A 17753-nucleotide genomic window follows, 5' to 3' on the forward strand; every position below is an offset into this window, starting at 1 on the left:
TGCACTCGTCATGAAAATAAAGCGTAAAGTGTGCCATGCAGTATAGCTTTCAACTAGAGATTATCTTGTTGACTTGGATATTGCTTCATCCTCAACTCTTAAAAATTGCGATGAAAACTGAGGCAAGACTATTTAAAGATTTGAAAAAGAATAAAATAATGTTGTTATGGACAGTAAATTGTATAGGGAGCCATTGCAGGTAGAATTGCAGTTATATACTAGTAGGTGAGCAGCAGCATTTTAGAACAATTGAAGAGGCTTGAAGGAGGGCAGATTGATTCCAAAATAAAGTGCGTCATAGTAATTCAGTATTTATACAAGTGAGAGCACATTTACTATGTAACAAAGGCATGCGTTAGTTTCTAAGTGCTGTTGAGAAAGGAGAAGAAACAATGAAAAAAAAGCTACACTTAAAACAGCACCGACTTGCTAGTCCAATTTAAAATCACTGTCCAATTTAATGCCCCATTTCGAGACTGTTGGCTTTAGATTAGGCCCACATCAACAGAGTGGAATGTACAATGGCCACGGGGACCAAACACTATCAATATAATTGTTCCTGTTTAGTTGTTTTCTTTTCATTTACATTCAAGAAATTCAGCGCCAAGTAGGCCTTGATTTCCTCCAGACCAGTGGTTCTTAACCTTTTTGGAGATACCGAACCCCATCAGGTTCACATGTGCATTCACCGAACCCCTCTTTTGGGGGGGGCAATGACATACCAGCTCTGTCGAACCCCTGAAGCCGACTCATCGAACCCCTGGGGTTTGATCGAACCCAAGTTCAGAACCACTGCTCCAGACAATACAAAATGGGTTATTTTGTCACCTTCACAATAGTGTAAGTAAATACTAGGCTTTCTTTCTTATTAAGATGGAACCCAGAGACAGCATATACAATACAAATGAATAGTGAGCTTGTTCTTTTATATTATAATATAATATAATATTTTAGATTTAGTCAGATGGTTTCGATGGTTTCATTTGAAAATAAAATGTACTTGGTATAATACGGAGATTCAAAATGAGTGGTTTCGCATTTCAGTTTGCGGCAGTGTGAATGTGAGAGGGAATGTTTTTTTTTGTGCTCTTAATTAACGACTATTGTGTTTACTTGGGCCTTCCCCCACGTTATCTAAAATGAGGAAAACTTTGCCATTACTCCACTGCCTGTCATTGGCAATTATTTTCCTTTCATGTTCAAAACAAATTTAATGGAACAAAGTCAAATCTTGTCAATGCTTTTGTGTAAAAAAAAATCACAATTAACAAAATAGAGGCATGCCTTCCTGTACAGCACACACAATACACAAGTGTCCAAATCATTGCTTGTACGCCAGCAGTTTGCTATGAGTTTACCCATTTTTTGTGTAAATTTGGAAAAATAAAAATCCCTGTTTACTGGGTCGGAGCAAGTCGTCCAATTTGGTAGCCTTACTTTGTTGCCTGAATTGCTCTTCTGATAATTCAGCAATGAAAATGTGTGTTTGACATCATTTAACTGCAGCATATCAAATGTCCTCGTTCCTCACGTGACCAATATAATATTCATCTGGTCTTTCAGTACCTTAACCCTGCTTACTGCCTCCTGAGCTTGCATCATGCGGATGTTTTTGGAAGGGTTCCTCTCAGATAGCAGCTGAGTGGAGCCCAGGTAGTTAGCAGCAAAGATGATTCCATCAATCAGATCTTCTGGCTCGCAGGGTCCTGGGACTACGCCAGGAAGAAAGGAAGAGTCTTAATGGGAAGCCAATAGGAGGGCCGTCTGACAGGGATTGTGGTGTGGGTTTGGTCAAAGAGCCAAGCACCGCGGCGATAGAACAATAACAGATTGTTTGAGCAATGAGATGGGGAGAGTGTGATGTGTTAGGAAGCCTAGGTTGAGATGAATCTGCCTGTGATATGCAAATGTGGACAAGCCAGCCACTCTGGGACATGTTGCTGTCACAATCCCAGGAAGCAGACAGGCAGCTAAGCCCCTCACTCATCATTTGATCTAACATCTGCCAGCAGGCAGGAAAAGAGCACACAAGTAGCTCAACTAGGATAGACGGGAGGTGGCGCTAAGTGGCTCCCCACGCTATTGCTTGGCTTTGAGGTCAACATAGAGCAGATGGTCAAAGAGATGAACTTACCGTCAACAAAGCTGGGGAACGACGCAACTTTTTTGGTCGTCTGGAAAACAAAAACATAATAGTGTTGTGTTGCGATACAATTTAAGAGTAAGTCGAGTTAGACTAAGCAAAGACATTTCTGTGGAAGCCAGATAAACATACCGTATTTTCCGCACTATAAAGCGCACCGGATTATAAGGCGCACCTTCAATGAATGGCCCATTTTAAAACTTTATCCATATAGTATAAGATATATACATTTGGCCCGCGGGCCGCACTTTGGACGCGCCTGCTGTAGTGACTCAATATTGGTCCATATATAAGGCGGACCTGATTATAAGGCGCACTGTCGGCTTTTGAGAAAATTGGAGGTTTTTAGGGTGCGTCTTATAGTGCGGAAAATACGGTATATACTATAAAGAAAGAAGGAGAAATGTTTTCTGGCTGTGAGTTGTGGCATGATTACTATTCAGCTCATTCTTACAGCATTTAAATATAAACATTTGGAATACACCTGCATCTCTTCACTGAAACATGGCTTTCAGGCACGTCGCTCACTTATGGGAAATCCATCAAAGTATAAGCAGAGGTCGTGCTGAGGTATAAATCCAAAATGATTCATTTATGCAGTCATGGTCACAGACATCAAAACAGCAAAATCTGCAGTTTTAAGTAGACTTTTAGATTTGTGCACAGGAATCACAGAATACATCAGCAGGGTTCAAATCTTACATCTGGTACGTTGTTGTTCTCCAGGGGAACATTCAGGTCAGAGCGCTGCTGTTTTCTGGGCTGCTCAGCACCATTGTTCACCTGACAGGTCAACAAAAACACGTGTGAACAAGACACTTGAACAGGATAGTTGCAAGGAAGCTATTGAGGAGCTACAGAAAAAATTGACAGCCATATTTATAACGGATCCCAACTTGTTAGGATTTCAAAAAAGTGAGTCATGACTATGATGTCTTTCATTTGCCCTTCATTCAATCTAGTATTTTCTCTCAGCTCCCAGCTAATAGATGGTTGTAAGCAGGTCTGCCAGCACAAAATCACACAGGGAGAGGATTAACTCTACTCCCCGGGATACATCTATCTCGCCGTGCACTACTGCTTATTAACATTCGACCATTACTGACAGAAATGAAGCATCTTGCCAATAAAACTGCTCCTCACTGGGAGGGCAGAGATGAAAAGTGGAAATGTGACATTCAAACGGAACAGGCAACGCTGTCAAGCCAATGGATCTGAAATTAATCACTGCATGTACTGTACGACATTAGTACCCTAAAGACCTGATTAGTATTCACTGTGTTCTGCAAACAGCCGTTAATGATATTTGTGGGATGTGATGCTAAAATCCATGCCGGGCCACAAAACGGTATATGTAACACACGTCCATCAGTGGTATTTTCACTATTTGCATAATTAAGACAACCATCTAAAGAAATATTTGTGAAAACATTGACCTAGATTAGAAATGTTATGACAGTCTTCCAGTTCATGTTTTGTGTTGGAACTCAGAACCATACACAGTACCCACATTGTTTACACCCTTGAAGACATTTTTTTTTTTCCAGAACTGATGTAGACAAAGTATAATATTATTCAATGGACCTGAAGCAGTAATAACTATGCAGATGTGCATTTTAATAACATTTAAAATTCTCTGAATTAGCGTGAGGGAGCATCTGTGCGATTTATTTGTTTCCTTGTATATGAATGTGCTTTGTATGTGTATTTATTGTGCTCTGTAAGAACAGGCAGGGCACGAAAACAGGGACAAATCAAAGAATGTGCAGAAGGGGAAGAACATACCTGTTTTCCAGGGAAATGTTTCTCATTTCCCGTGTAACTCACAGCCTCGCCCCTGGCCACATTTTTTTTATATTATATTCCAAAGCAAGCGTACCAGGCAGCCATCCAGAAGATGAATTATGGATATCATTTCAGCACAACTACTGCGCATATATGGATTGCAGTGTTGCTTTTGTTGATAACTTCCAAAATGTTGTATGCCTGCCTCAATATTTGAAATACTACAAAATCAAAGTGTACTAAAAAAAAGTGTACAGAAAAATGCTTTGGAGCTTTGGTGCATTGAAAAACACGATTGCCAGCAATGTGCAAAGGTGCTTGTGCTTCAAGGTGAATAAGCAGCCCTTGCTTCTCCTTCAAATTCAGTTAAATCCTGCAGACTGCCATTTTATTTGTAACTGATGTGATGAACCCACCCAGAAGGAGGCTGTTGCTACGATTAAGCAAAAATGCTCCCAGCTCACCTGCTCCTGTTGCCATCTCTGTAGATCTTCTGGGGAATGTGGTTGGATCTTGAGGCCCCTCTGGAGGTCTGGGTTGTTATGATGCACAGAAGGCAGGTTGAGGGACTTGGGTCTGCTGTCATGGCGATGGTGAGCGAGCGGGTAGGTGGTCGTGTTGGGCTTGGCGTGAAGGTAGTCACCTGTGGGCGGGTCCTGCGCCAGTTCTTCTGGACTTTGATCAGTGCCACTACTCAGGCTCCCCATGCTCATACTCATCTTGATCTCAGCAACTATTTGGTCAATGTCCTCCTCCGCTTCCTCGCCCGTCTCCCCCTCAACCACTAACACCTTCCGGCCTCGGAAGGGAGAGACGTGCATAGAATTGCCATTGTCCTCTGGGGCATAGTAGTCTCCACTATAGGCCCGTTCATGTGTCTCATGTTCATCTCCTTCCTCATCTCCGTCCTCATTTGGGCAATAGTCCTCGCTTTCTGCATCGTCCTCGTCATCCTCCTCAGGCGGACACGTGTGTGAGGCGTCCTGCATGGCAGGTTGTTGTTGGTGGAGATTGTGATGGTTATGGTCCAGGATTGGTTCTGGTCGTCCATTGTATATCTGTTCGTCTGGATCTTGCTCCACCACCTCACAGCGTACCTCCCCCTCCCCCTCAGCCCACTCCTCCACTCTGTGCCTCTCACTACCAACGGCCCAGTGCTCTTGCCTGGCTGCGTTCTCCTCGCGCCATTCCTCGCCACCTTCTTCATCTCCTTCCCTCCAAGCCTCTCTCATGCCTTCCTCCTCTTCTCTCCACTCTTCCTTGGCTGCACTTTCTTCTTCTTCGTCTTCATCTTCTTCTTCCTCTTCATCTTCAGCCCACTCCTCCTCTCTCACCTCTGCCTCGCCCTCTTCAGTCCATCCTTCAACTGGCTCCTGGCACTCGGTGTGACCTTCACTTGGCGGCATAATACAGGCCCGTTCATGACCGTGTTTGCAGTCTCCTTGGCTACTGCAGTCCATACCTTCCATGTAGCTCTCATCCTCGGGACAGTATCGGATGTAGTAAGTAACACCTTCATCCTCCTCTGCCAGCCCTGAAAGTTAATGAACATATATGGTTGATTCTTTATAGGGCAATAATTACAACGGCACTTGGCAAAACTGAACTTTATCAACACTAAAGTGACACCGGTATCTAAAGAAAATAAAACATCTTTGGCAGAGTAGACCTAAAAAAAAAACGGCTCTATAATGTTAACTGAACAATACGATGCAAAGCATTGCAATTTAGTACCATGTTTTGCTGTTTTAACAATTTTGTTTCAAAACAAAATGACCAACTTGCTGGGGTTACAATACTTTTTTATACTCATCATATTCACTGATGAAATCACTCACCGTCATCATAGTCTTCCTCATCCTCTGATGTATTGTTAATGTAGTCAGAGCAAGAGTCATCGTCCAGGCTGTCAGCTCCATCATGAAAGTCCGCCTGGCTGTGGTTATCTTGCTCATGCTTATGGTCAGGCGCTGAGGGTGTTGCAGGTCTCTGGGCCTCTATCTCTACATCTGCTTGATTGCCATATCGTTTCAGTTCAACATCAGCATCCACATCCACTTCTGGACAGCTGTTGGGAACCTCATCCTCACACTTGTGAGAGGAATATTGTGCCTTACAGGTACGGGGAAGGGGCTTTGGTGCACGTGATTCCTTGGGGTAGCGGGTTGGCCGCTGCCGAGGATGGACTGCTTTCAAATCATTTGATTCTATAGGATGAGCTGAAGGACAGGAGCTGGAGACTGGAGGAACCACACAGTGGGCTCCTGGCCTCTTCCTTTGAGACATGTTTGGTGGTTTACAGGCCATGCATTGTTACAGTTTGCTCCTAAGAAGCAAAAAAAACACAGATGAAAATATGTTAGTCAATTTTGGTTTAGGAATAAGAAGAGAATGGATTGAAAAAGAACATTAGTCAGTCTGCAAGATTCATATTTAACTTCAATGTTTTTAAAGTGAGTTTCCAGGAAAACTACCTGAGAAATAACTTATGTGCAATTATCAAGATGAATGAGTGCACGACAAAGTCGCACCAATGAATAATCTTCTCCGCACACATTAAGTGATAAATAATCTGCCGGGGAACTCGAGATGATTCAGAAGATGCAGCGGCAAACAGTCGTAGCAGGTAAAATTAGCCAAACTTTGACATTCATCAGATTTTTTGTGAGGTAGAGATACTATTGATGCACGACAGCATGAATCAGCTCTGGCAACTCATCACTAATCCTTCTTCAGCTCTCTGTCAGACACACCCTTCAGTGCCCTGCCATCTCTTTTCAGCATCCATTTGACAGCTTTCCAGTTTTGACCCTTCAATCATTACTGATTATAAGAATTAATTAGCTACGACCCCGGCAGCTCAAATAGCAGGCAAGTACGAAAAGACAATACAGCGACAATACTCGAGCTAACCCATTTTGGATGTGCATCAGCGACATGAGTGACTGCTGTGTAGTTCACAAACAGTGATTCATTATTACGAATTATAGAAAGACATGATTACAGCTGACTAAATGTGCATATGTCGAATAAAAACAACTAACTGAAGGCATATGATAATAAATGATAAAAGCCCTTAGCATGTCAAACAAAGAAAAAATAAATCAAATGAACCTCTTACCTGAGGTCCTGTAATGGGATGTGGTGTACAATAGCACAACGGCCCAGTGTGTCCTCCCTTTGCTCTCTCCTCGCTCCTCCCTTCCCCCACCATCCGCCAGCGACACAGCATGCACCTCACTGACTCCACCCGCCCCATTTTGCCACAATATATTCTAACATCCGTTTATTGAAGCACAGCCCCTCCTGAGCAGAGAGTAAAGGATCAGTAACTAGGGGTAACTGCATCTCAGGGGCGGGGTAAACTCCCCTCTGACCTCCTCTTTGTTGAATTCCAATAGAATTGCTTGGATTGTGGTATGGTATTACCCCATTAATGCCTGATTTGATCTCCATTTCATTTCCCGGCCCAAACATACATATTTCACCATTTGGTGTTATTTTAACCAGTAAAAACGCTTCAAATGGATGTCACATACACAGCTTGGTACTAGAATCCCAATCGGCTGCTTTGAGTAGCAGCTAGGGACCGATTGAGCCAAGCTATCATCTCCACTGAACCTATTTCTGTCCGCCACAAAATGCTTTTGCTCGAGTGAGATGAAGCTTTAAATTATCTTCAGACACTTCTGTTGTTTGGCAGAGGCATATGTGCAGTGTGTTTATGCGAGGAAGGGGCGAAAGAGTGAGAGATAGTAGGTGGTTTAAGCATAGTGAGGGTACTGAGAATATTCATATCTCAGCTTGAAATCTAGTTATGACCTAATTATTTACTCAATAATGCCATTTTTAACACAGTGTTGCCTGAGGGATCCAAGTTCACATGCATTCAATAGTAGTTTTTTTGTTTAACTACTAACATGGAGAAACGTCTTCAGGTTCTTTGAATTTTTTGATGATTTTATGGACCACAGTGAAAATTGCTTAAACTGTTAGACTATTTGCTCACACAGTTGCTCACAATGGATAGAACCTTCACCCATTTTTCCTTGTGAACAACTGAGCCTTTTGGAAAAACTACTTTTATACCCATACACCTGTTAACAAAGAACTTTTCTGTGGTATATTCTTAACAGGTGTTTTTTTTATTTCTCAACATTTGCCCTGTTGAAGCTTTTATGGAATATGTTGCAGGCTTGAAATTCAAAAGAGAAGAATATTTTCAAAAAAATATCTTGGTAGTCTATTCAGTGTTTGAAAATGAAAATCATTACTCATGTTGTATTTTTATTAAATTTTTTACAGTGTCCCACTTTCATAGGAATTGTTTTTTTTTATTATGTTTTTTGCACATCACTGAGTAATGTGTGCATCCCACCATGATGTTTGATTGCTCTCTGGCCTTTAGCGGATAAGCAAACCATACGTACATGTAGCGTAACGGCAAACTTTTGAAGGTTTTCAGAAATGAAATAGCATTGGAGAGACTAGCTGTTGTTTTTGTCTCAGACTTTCACTCTTTGTCCACCAAAACATTTCAGCTGAGGAAATTGGCCAATGCTGTGAGTTTCAATGCAAGCCATGAACAAATTGGGTTCAACTTGGCATAGGATGATACAAAGTGAGAAGGTCGGAGAAGATTCCTAAAACTCGTAGACATACATATTTGTTCCAGCTACGACTTAAACCACATACATCTATAATACACATCAGGATTGTCTTTATTGTTTGTACACTGCGGATAGGAGCACTAACAGAAACAGACTTTGTTTGAAAAGGAGTTTCTCTTCAACAGTCTCATTGACATTCAGCATTTGTTCTCCTTAAAGCCTCCCACTCACTTCAAGACGACAACAAGGGAGCTTTGCGGGAGATAGGAAGAGGAGAAAGGCAGAGTTGGTTCGCAGCCGGAATGGCACAGGACAACAGAAACCTATTCCACGCTCCCTTCTCATTATGCCTGCCAATGTCCATCTTGCCACCTCAAGCACAACTAGACCCTTGACCGTTTCCACAGCAACTCCCGTTTTTTTTTTTTTTTTTTTTCACCACAGTTTCTCAGAGAAGTATCTAAGCCAATTATTAAAAATGCTCTTCAGGTGATGAAAATGTAACATTCAAATCAAGTCATTGTGCTGACCTAAACTATTTCACAAGTTTGAACACTTGTAATGCCAAGTGTGGAGAGTCAACTCGGCCCAGCATCATAGACACACCAGATACAATCTAAAGTGACAAAAACAGCCTAAAGGCAGATCTGCATGTAGTTATAACTGAATGAAACCCAATAAGATCAAAACTGGTCCAAACAGCATGACATGTTGCAATTATTATAAATTGTAATTAGATATTAATTAGATTTCACATTGATAAGGTGTTTCATTTATTCTGTATGTCTTCTTCCTCTTTTACCAAGATAATTTGATCTTGACAACTAAGAATGTGATATGATTGGACTGACCTTTGAATTAAAATGTCAGGGATAGTCATGGTTTAAAATGACACCACTAAATCTTACACAAGTCTTTTCAATGCTTTTTCAGACTGAGACCTCTCTAAATTCTATCCATTCCCTGACCTTTGATCCTCATTGAGTGTCATCTTTTAATCAAGACCCGTTACGTGTTCACGGCCTTCACTCTTCTTACTTAGCTCAGGTCTTTGCAATCTCAAATAATGCTAACAGCTCATAACTGCTGAGCCAGGTGGTGTCTGGATAATAAACAGAGGTAATCAAAATTGCCTCAATTATAATTTGATTGGACAATACACACGATGAGAAAAACTTAATTCTCCAACATTATGTAGGACTCTCAGTTTTCTTCAAGTTCTCATGAATCTCATCAAATCTACTAATAACATGAATCAAATTTGGAGATGGCGATTATAGCTACAGTTTCTGCTTTCTGCAAAAATCTCTATGTGTAGTTAACAGATAGATCAGGGGTGTCAAACTCATTTTTTTCACGGGCCGCATTGTAGTCATAGCTTCTTTCAGAGGGCCATTATGACTATCAACCCAAATAAATGTATGAGCACCTCATATTATGTACAGTAAAAGCTACAAAACAAACTGACAAATAACTCGTTTTCACATCAGATGAGTAAAAACTGGTCAAATATTTAAAAAAAAAAAGATATTAAAAGTGAAGCCAATTTGCAATTCTAGTAATGACACATGAATTTGATGCACAATTTGTCTTCGCGGGCCACATAAAATGCTGTGGTGGGCCATATCTGACCCCCAGGCCTTTAGTTTGACACCTGTGAGATAGATGGAGCAGGTGAACTCGGCAGGCTAATATGGATTGGTACAATGGCACTTGAAATAAGTTTTGGGTTCAGCTATATTAATCAGTGTCAATTCCAACAATTCAAATTTCCTGGGTATCAATGGACTCTAAGCATGACTAGAGTTACTCGAGAAAATTCCAACAACAATTCTCAGCTTCCTTCTGGAATGTCTTTTCATCCTCAGACGGAGCATGGATACAAGTCTTTTTATTTGTGTCATTATCACCACTGGCCACCTGACACGCAGAGGAATAATTGTGCAGACGGGGACTGCTCAGGCCCCGAGAGGAGCGGCACCATGCAAATGATAGACGGACACAAAGAGGCTTGGTTTTGTTTATCAGTCCTGTCCACTGTTGTTGACATTTTCCTTATCTCTGCGTTTGTGTGATGTGCCAACTGAATATTGGGGCTAGGCAATTATGCTGAAAATAAAAATGCCCAGTCCTACTGAATTAACACGTCTATTATGAATTTAGACCTCCTTGACAGTGTTTCTGTATCTACCAATGTCTCTCACTGTTGCAACTCAATGCACTGAAAGTGCCGAGTGTGTGTTCGTGTGTGAATCTGTCACATCAATCCTTATAAAGCAATGGCAGGTTAAGCAGGAGTTGCAACCTCCCAACAACCTTCATGCTTTACTGAACCCAAGGGAAACACACAGAGTCTAAAGGGAAGACTGAAATCTCCCCAACAGACCTAAACCTAGATCACATATTTGAGCAGTATTCCATGTATTTTTATTTTTTGATCCCACCAACTGCTTTCGAATGCATTTAAATATCAAAACCTAACTATTCACATGTTGTGTCATGTTGTGAAATCTGACAAGGATTTTATCCCATGTGCATTTGGTTTTAAGAGACTGAAACGACAACAGGGAGCTCCATGATATCAACTATAAAGATATGTTGATCAAGTTAGGAGCATCTTATCACGTGTAAGCTTGGTGAAAACAAGATAACAATCAGAACAGAAAGTGCAGTTTGAAAGAGGAGCCAAGTCTGTAATGTAATGTATGATTTATTCAAACCTATTTTAAGAGTTCTTTGGGGTACTCTCTCTCACAATATTATGCAGAAACTGAAAAAGGCCCAGTGGAGGATGTTCGTCCTGCGGCTGCTGAGGAGGCACGGCACCTCATTGAATCAGTCTAGTTTGGTTCTGCCACAATAAAGGACAAAATCCAACTGCAACCGACATTTAGGACGCCCAGAAGAAAATATATGGGTAGCCTCCTTCAACACCCGGGTCACTGCCTCTTCCAGCTCTTAGCAAATGTTTGCCAATTTTGCACATCCCTTTGTGATAGTATTACTGTATTGATTATTGTGGCTTCAGCTCCCTACATATTTGTTTAATTGTCATTGATCAATATTCCACACCACTAGACACTTCAAAGGACTTATTGCATTATTGTTTATTCCAAGTTATATCACAATTACTGTGCTACTGGTCACGTTAGATCAGGGGTGTCAAATTCGATTTTGTCGCGGGCCGCATCCTAGTCATAGGTTCCTTTGCCATGATGATTGTCAACCCAAATAAATGTTTGAACGTCTCGTATTATATACAGTGTACAAACTGACAAATAATTCGTTTTCAAATCAGACGAGTAAAAATTGGTCAAATATTAAAAAAAGATGAATAGCAATAAAAAATAACTAACAGCATCTCTTTTTTAAAAGTGAAGATAATTTGGAATTGTAGCATTGACACAAAGTCGATGCACAATTTGTCTTCGCAGGCTAAATATGATTACACTGCGGGCTACTGCTCATTCATCCTCAAAGCAATAGCCCCGCCCAATCCATGAAAATGGGTCCACACATAGTGACATCACAAAGTGAGAAGCCACACCCTCACCGTCCTGGCATATTAAACCCACGCACACTTTCGCAAAGCAGCAACTTGACTTCACATGCGGATGTTCTGATTTTGGTGCATCACATGAATTATAAAATGGGTCCAGTACATTCCGAAATGAGCTCAAGCACTAGCCATTGCTGTTTGGTGCATTAAATTATTTATTTTTTCTATGTAACTTTAAGATGTCCTACTTAGTGAGCAGTTATTGAAAATAGATAGATAGATGGATGGATGGATGGATGGATGGATGGATGGATGGATGGATGGATGGATGGATGGATGGATGGATGGATGGATGGATAGATAGATAGATAGATAGATAGATAGATAGATAGATAGATAGATAGATAGATAGATAGATAGATAGATAGATAGATAGATAGATAGATAGATAGATAGATAGATAGATAGATAGATAGATAGATAGATAGATAGATAGATAGATAGATAGATAGATAGATAGATAGATAGATAGATAGATAGATATTATTTGAAATAAACTTGAAATAGCATGATACAGCTCCCTTGATTAATGGGAAACATGATAACTATTAAGTTTAATTAAGTGAGATTGTTTGTGGTGTCTATAAAATTCTGAACTAAATCGTGTGACTTTTGTTCAAAATGCAGCACAACATATTCCCTGACGAGTCTTACTTTCCGTGGGAAGAGGAGAATAAATATCCTGCCTTATTTATTTAGTCAAAGATCAATTCTGAGGAGGAATAAATCAATAAAAACAGATGCCAACCAACAGATCCAAAGCCTCAGTCAAAACATGCTGTACTGAGTACTAATTTCACAATCCCTACAGATGGGTCCAGAGGTCATTAGGGATAGAAAGGACAGGGGATGAGGATATGAAAGGCCTCATAAGGTCTCTCTCACCAAACCAACAACCAAGCCAATCCTGTGATGACAGAAATCGGGATTATTGTATCTGCCATTTGAATCCCCTTACATCACTGTCACTCTGCTCTAAATCCACACCATGGACTTTTGCATCATTTATGTCATGGGTAGTATTCAAGATAGGTAACCACGGACATGCACATCGTTGTGTAAATAGGGAGTAGATGTTTGGCTGTTAATGCTTATAAAAGCACATTAAGACCAGAGAGACTCTTTTATTTCTGTGATACGCTGCTATTAGTTTGGACTTTGGAGAAAGCAGTCTATGACAGCAGTGAGTTAGGTAATGTTTGAATTGAAAAAAAGTTATGCACAAAAATAAAACCGAGAGAGCAAATAAACAGTACTTTCCTTCTTGCTTGAAACGATGGAACTACAACTTTCAGGATGTAAAAGCCTCAGCTATTACACGCATAAGAAATTGCAGGTAGTGCAAGACAAAATTATTATTTTTTGATGGTGGGTTCTGCAGATAAGAACAAATTACCACATGCAAAATAAACATACGCACATAGGGAAGTGGTTGAAACATGGCGGTTGATGATGGATGGTATTCAATTGACTAAAGTTATAAAGGCTGTGTTGCAAAGTCAGGTTGATAGAAAAGTCTATTAATTTTTCCCTCTCAAGAAGGAAGAATGTTAGAACAAATTAATAAAATATGAGCACAGGAAGTGTTGAGAAGCTCCCAATGTTCCTGAATGCCCTTCTGTGGTTTTACTTCTTGTCAATAAGAACAAGTGCATGTTATTATTTGTAATGTGGTTGATAATACACTCAACCTTTGTAGTTCAAACTGATCCAGTCATAATGGGCACATGACATTAAACATTGACCTCTCTCAGGTTTGGCGAGACAGGTGCATTCAAATACAATTAGACATTTCAAACTCAAACTGAAAAAGACTCTGTCGATGGAGTAAGCGTTAATAAAATGATGAGGGCTATCTATCAATCTGGAAAAGCTGACATATAACAAGAAGAATGATGAATCATTTTGCTAGTTTACATAATTACAATGGGTGGTCCATCATTATATATTAATTTAAAACAAATCACTATGCGTCCATCCTTCATTTGGGATATGTCAAAAGGTTAAATATTCAATCAGATTTTATAATTCCCAAGGGCTTGAAAATGAGCATGAAATCTTTATGTGGTGTAAGATTTTTGTAAAGTCCTGGAAGTAAAGAGAAATATCAGTAGTGTGTAAAATGTTTGATTTTCTTCCACTTCAAATGGTCTTAAGTGTTTAAAAAGTATATTTTTAATGTTATCAAAAGGATTCTAAATGGTAGTCTTGGAGTACTTTTATGATCTCATACCAGTAAAATTAATTTGAAGTTGTTTAGCTTTCAGCTATTTTTTCCCACTGCTTTTTAATGTTGTTTTAAGTTTTAGCCACGGTATCGTTCCCCTTTTTTGGTCTTGTTTTAAAAAGATGTAAGATGTAGATGACTTGTTTTGTCAGCAGCTATTTGGTGCAACCAAAGTTCGTAATACACAAGTATTTTGTAAATACACTGGCGCTAACAACATTTTCAGTTAAAAACTTGGAAGCTGTTTTTCAAATTCTGTTTTTTTCCAGTCTTGAGGATAGACTGAATATTCCCCCTGAACTTGCTGAACGTGAACATGCTCACTTTGCAGGCTCCTTGAGTTGCATTTTAAATTACTGGAACAATCAAGCATCTGTTGCCCTATTGTCCATCCAGTCTTTAACCAAGATGCAATTTATCCCACAAATGACATCGTTTTTGTTTATTTGATTAAACCAAAGGCTGAGCAAGCCTTGGACAAAGCTTGTCTGCCACTGGTTGTCAATCAGAAAACACGCTTGGCTTTACGAATAACATCCGAGCCAGATTGCATTTTTCATGCGTGAATAATAAATATAACTGGAAATACATTTACTCAAATTTCTATTGATGAAACAGTCCAATGTGTCTCCCCGGAGGAAGACATTTACTTGATGGCAGTTCCCCAGAGCAGATCAGCAATAAAAAGCAGCAGGTGAGGTTCTTTGCACATCTAAATGCTAATGTCTCCTGCTCCTGAAACAAATGCAGACACTAATCTACTGTGTTGCCGAACTCAGTGACAACAATGATGACAGCGTGCTTCAGAGAAAAGCTTTATCACAGGTTGATACCAGGTTATTATTTTGGGTAAAACGTCGGAAGTGAAATTGTCAATGATGCCTTTTGCTGGTCGAGTGAGGTGCAGCAATTGATCAATTAATCGACAACTAATCGAGTATCACAAATTGACGGTTAATCGCAAAGCAGTAACAGATTCTTAATTGATTTATATTTGGGTGTTTTCACCACTGTGTGCGTCACGCTGCTATACGATAGGCAATTGTATTATGCGTAGTATTCCATAAAAATGATGAAACGTGAAATCACCGTGACCATATTCGGGGCCTCGTCTTTTGTCAGCGTCATCAGAAATAAAAAATGTTCAACCTTCCTGCCTCTCTACCTCAAATTCCTGGGCTGTAATCTGGGCCTAGAACGTCTCTGACATAATATGTTTAACAATTTCCATTTTCTTTCATTTCAGCACTTTGCCTTTCTTCCAGTGTGGCCTAATTTAGTCAGCATGAAACTGATTTGATGCCTTCATTTACATGAAAATGCTCCAAAAGCAAAGAAAAAACGTGTGCATACCACATTATTTAGGAATGTTACCGCACAAGGGAATTGAAGAAAATCTAACTTTTGCATTAGTTATATAGAATACTGCATATTACTTAATGAGCCGGTTCTCATGATCAGTTAGTTCATAGAATAAACAACAAAATCTATGAACTGTTATTAACGTTCAAATCCACATCTCTGTGGTTTTGAACATTTTTGTTTTATTTTTCTGCAGAATTCTCAGGCCACAAGAACAATGCCAGACCTCCAGAAAGGTTGATGTTTTCAAGTTTAAAATATTCATAAATATTTGCAATTTGTTTCTAATGACACCTTATTGACTCACATGGGAAAAATAAAAATAAAAACACAATGCACTTATACAGGTCCTTCTCAAAATGGATGAAAATATAATTGGTTGTTTAAATTTAATTGCTTGTTCCTTCAAGAAACATATAACGTTTAACATTCATTTTATTGTCTAGAAACATTTTTAATGAAGACATTTTACGCAAAAATACATTTCAGCTCACACACGCGGGGGACTTTCTTCCCTTTCTGACATCAGCACAGAGGGAGTGGAAGTAAAACTAAAATGCTCAGGAGTGGCAGCCACTCTGATGCTTTTTTATTTAAGTATTCAGAACGATCACAACAACAAATTTAGACTGTACCAATTAAAATGTTTTCTTCACTCTGCATTTCTATTGATTCACTTAAGTTGCTCGAGGAATGTAACTACCTTTGCAAGCGCCAAAAGAATTCTGGAGACTGACTTCTTTCATGCTCATGGCTTTCAAAGCACTGTTGGAGAAGGAGACGAGATGTTTCAAATCGTCAAGTGAAAAATCAAGTTCAGATATTGATTGGATTTCAACAATCAGTTGAAGAATACAGTTCTTCAAACGCACATATCCAGATTCCAGAGTAGCTTCTTCCAATAGACTGCTAGTGGCATTTTGTGAATTTTGACCTTGATTCTTACATGTACGGACCTGTTTGTAATATAAGATTTGCCATATTGCAAAATTGAGCGTCTTAAATTGTAAAACAGCACCCTTATTCTGAGATTATTTGTGCGGGTTGGCCATCTCTTGGCAGCAAAAAGGGTAATAAACATAAAATAACATGGCAGATATAGATATTGCAAAGTAATCCACAACCTTGCTCAATTACTTTTTAAGAGCTGTGCGAAGAAGGCTGAGTTGAGTGGTTCAGGATTTCTACAATGAATCTCATTTTGAAAGAAATTAATGAATTGTAATAATGCCTTTTGTCTAGTACGGCCATTATGAAGGGGCATATCAATTCAGACACTTCTCCCTGTGCTTAAGTGGCTTTTTTTCCTTGATACCACAGCTTGCAAATGAATCTGCATTTTCTGAAGTTTTACAGACCAAAGCTTTCAAGAATATACGGTAGCCTATTGCGTACAGCGCATCATCCCATATAATAAATACATAAATAACCTTTGTCGGTACCAATCATGCTGCAATGTCCAATTCATTTGATTTGCTATGTCAAACGTAACTTTATTGATTTCTTGTCACAAATAGTCCCATTTGTTCAGCAGAGTTTTTCCTCCCTGCCTGGAATCCAATTTGGAATCCTCTCACTGCAGTCTGAATAAAATCCCTGCAGCCTGCGAGGAAGGTGTTTGTCCTTGAGTGCAGGTGCAATATAGCAAACTATCGACTAAGCAGAGGAGTGAGACATCCTCAAAGGGATGATTTAGAGGAAGTGGGGCACACTATTAGCAGAAAAGGTGGGTAGATGTGTGAAGGGTCCCAATTGGATTGAGGTGGAGAATACAATCTGGGAACCCATCTTTACTTTCTATTGGCATACAGCTCCTGCCTCCATGGACATCACTTTCTCCTCAAACACTCCTCCAGTTCTCCACTCATTCCACCAGCGCAACGCAATTTTAACCCAAAACCAATGGACCCACTACTCGTAATATAGGCCACAGTTGAGATTTCTTGAACCAGCATAATAGCTGCGGGCTAAATGTGTAGCAGTCGTCCCATCACTTTGTACAGTACGTGTACAAGGCTTACATGTGTCGCAATCAGATAACAGTGAAGCGTTTTTATTCGTCAACAT

General features: G+C 39.8%; 1 protein-coding gene across 3 annotated transcripts in view; it reads right to left on the reverse strand.

Moving 5' to 3' along the window:
- Positions 1–17753, reverse strand: part of apba2b (amyloid beta precursor protein binding family A member 2b) — a 28811-nt gene that overhangs the window by 8991 nt on the left and 2067 nt on the right. For all 3 annotated transcript variants that reach the window (XM_088371211.1, XM_088371212.1, XM_088371210.1), the window contains exons 2-6: positions 5767–6254; positions 4393–5462; positions 2846–2926; positions 2135–2174; positions 1567–1712 (exon numbers count right to left, since the gene is read on the reverse strand). In XM_088371211.1, coding sequence (XP_088227337.1) covers positions 1567–1712; positions 2135–2174; positions 2846–2926; positions 4393–5462; positions 5767–6235 — 1806 coding nt within the window. In that variant the 5' untranslated portion in view covers positions 6236–6254. The remainder of the gene's footprint in view (positions 1–1566; positions 1713–2134; positions 2175–2845; positions 2927–4392; positions 5463–5766; positions 6255–17753) is intronic.

This window comes from Syngnathus floridae, chromosome 3 (assembly GCF_059516105.1).
Source record: "Syngnathus floridae isolate MCC-2025c chromosome 3, RoL_Sflo_1.0, whole genome shotgun sequence".
NCBI classification, from domain to species: Eukaryota; Metazoa; Chordata; class Actinopteri; order Syngnathiformes; family Syngnathidae; genus Syngnathus; species Syngnathus floridae.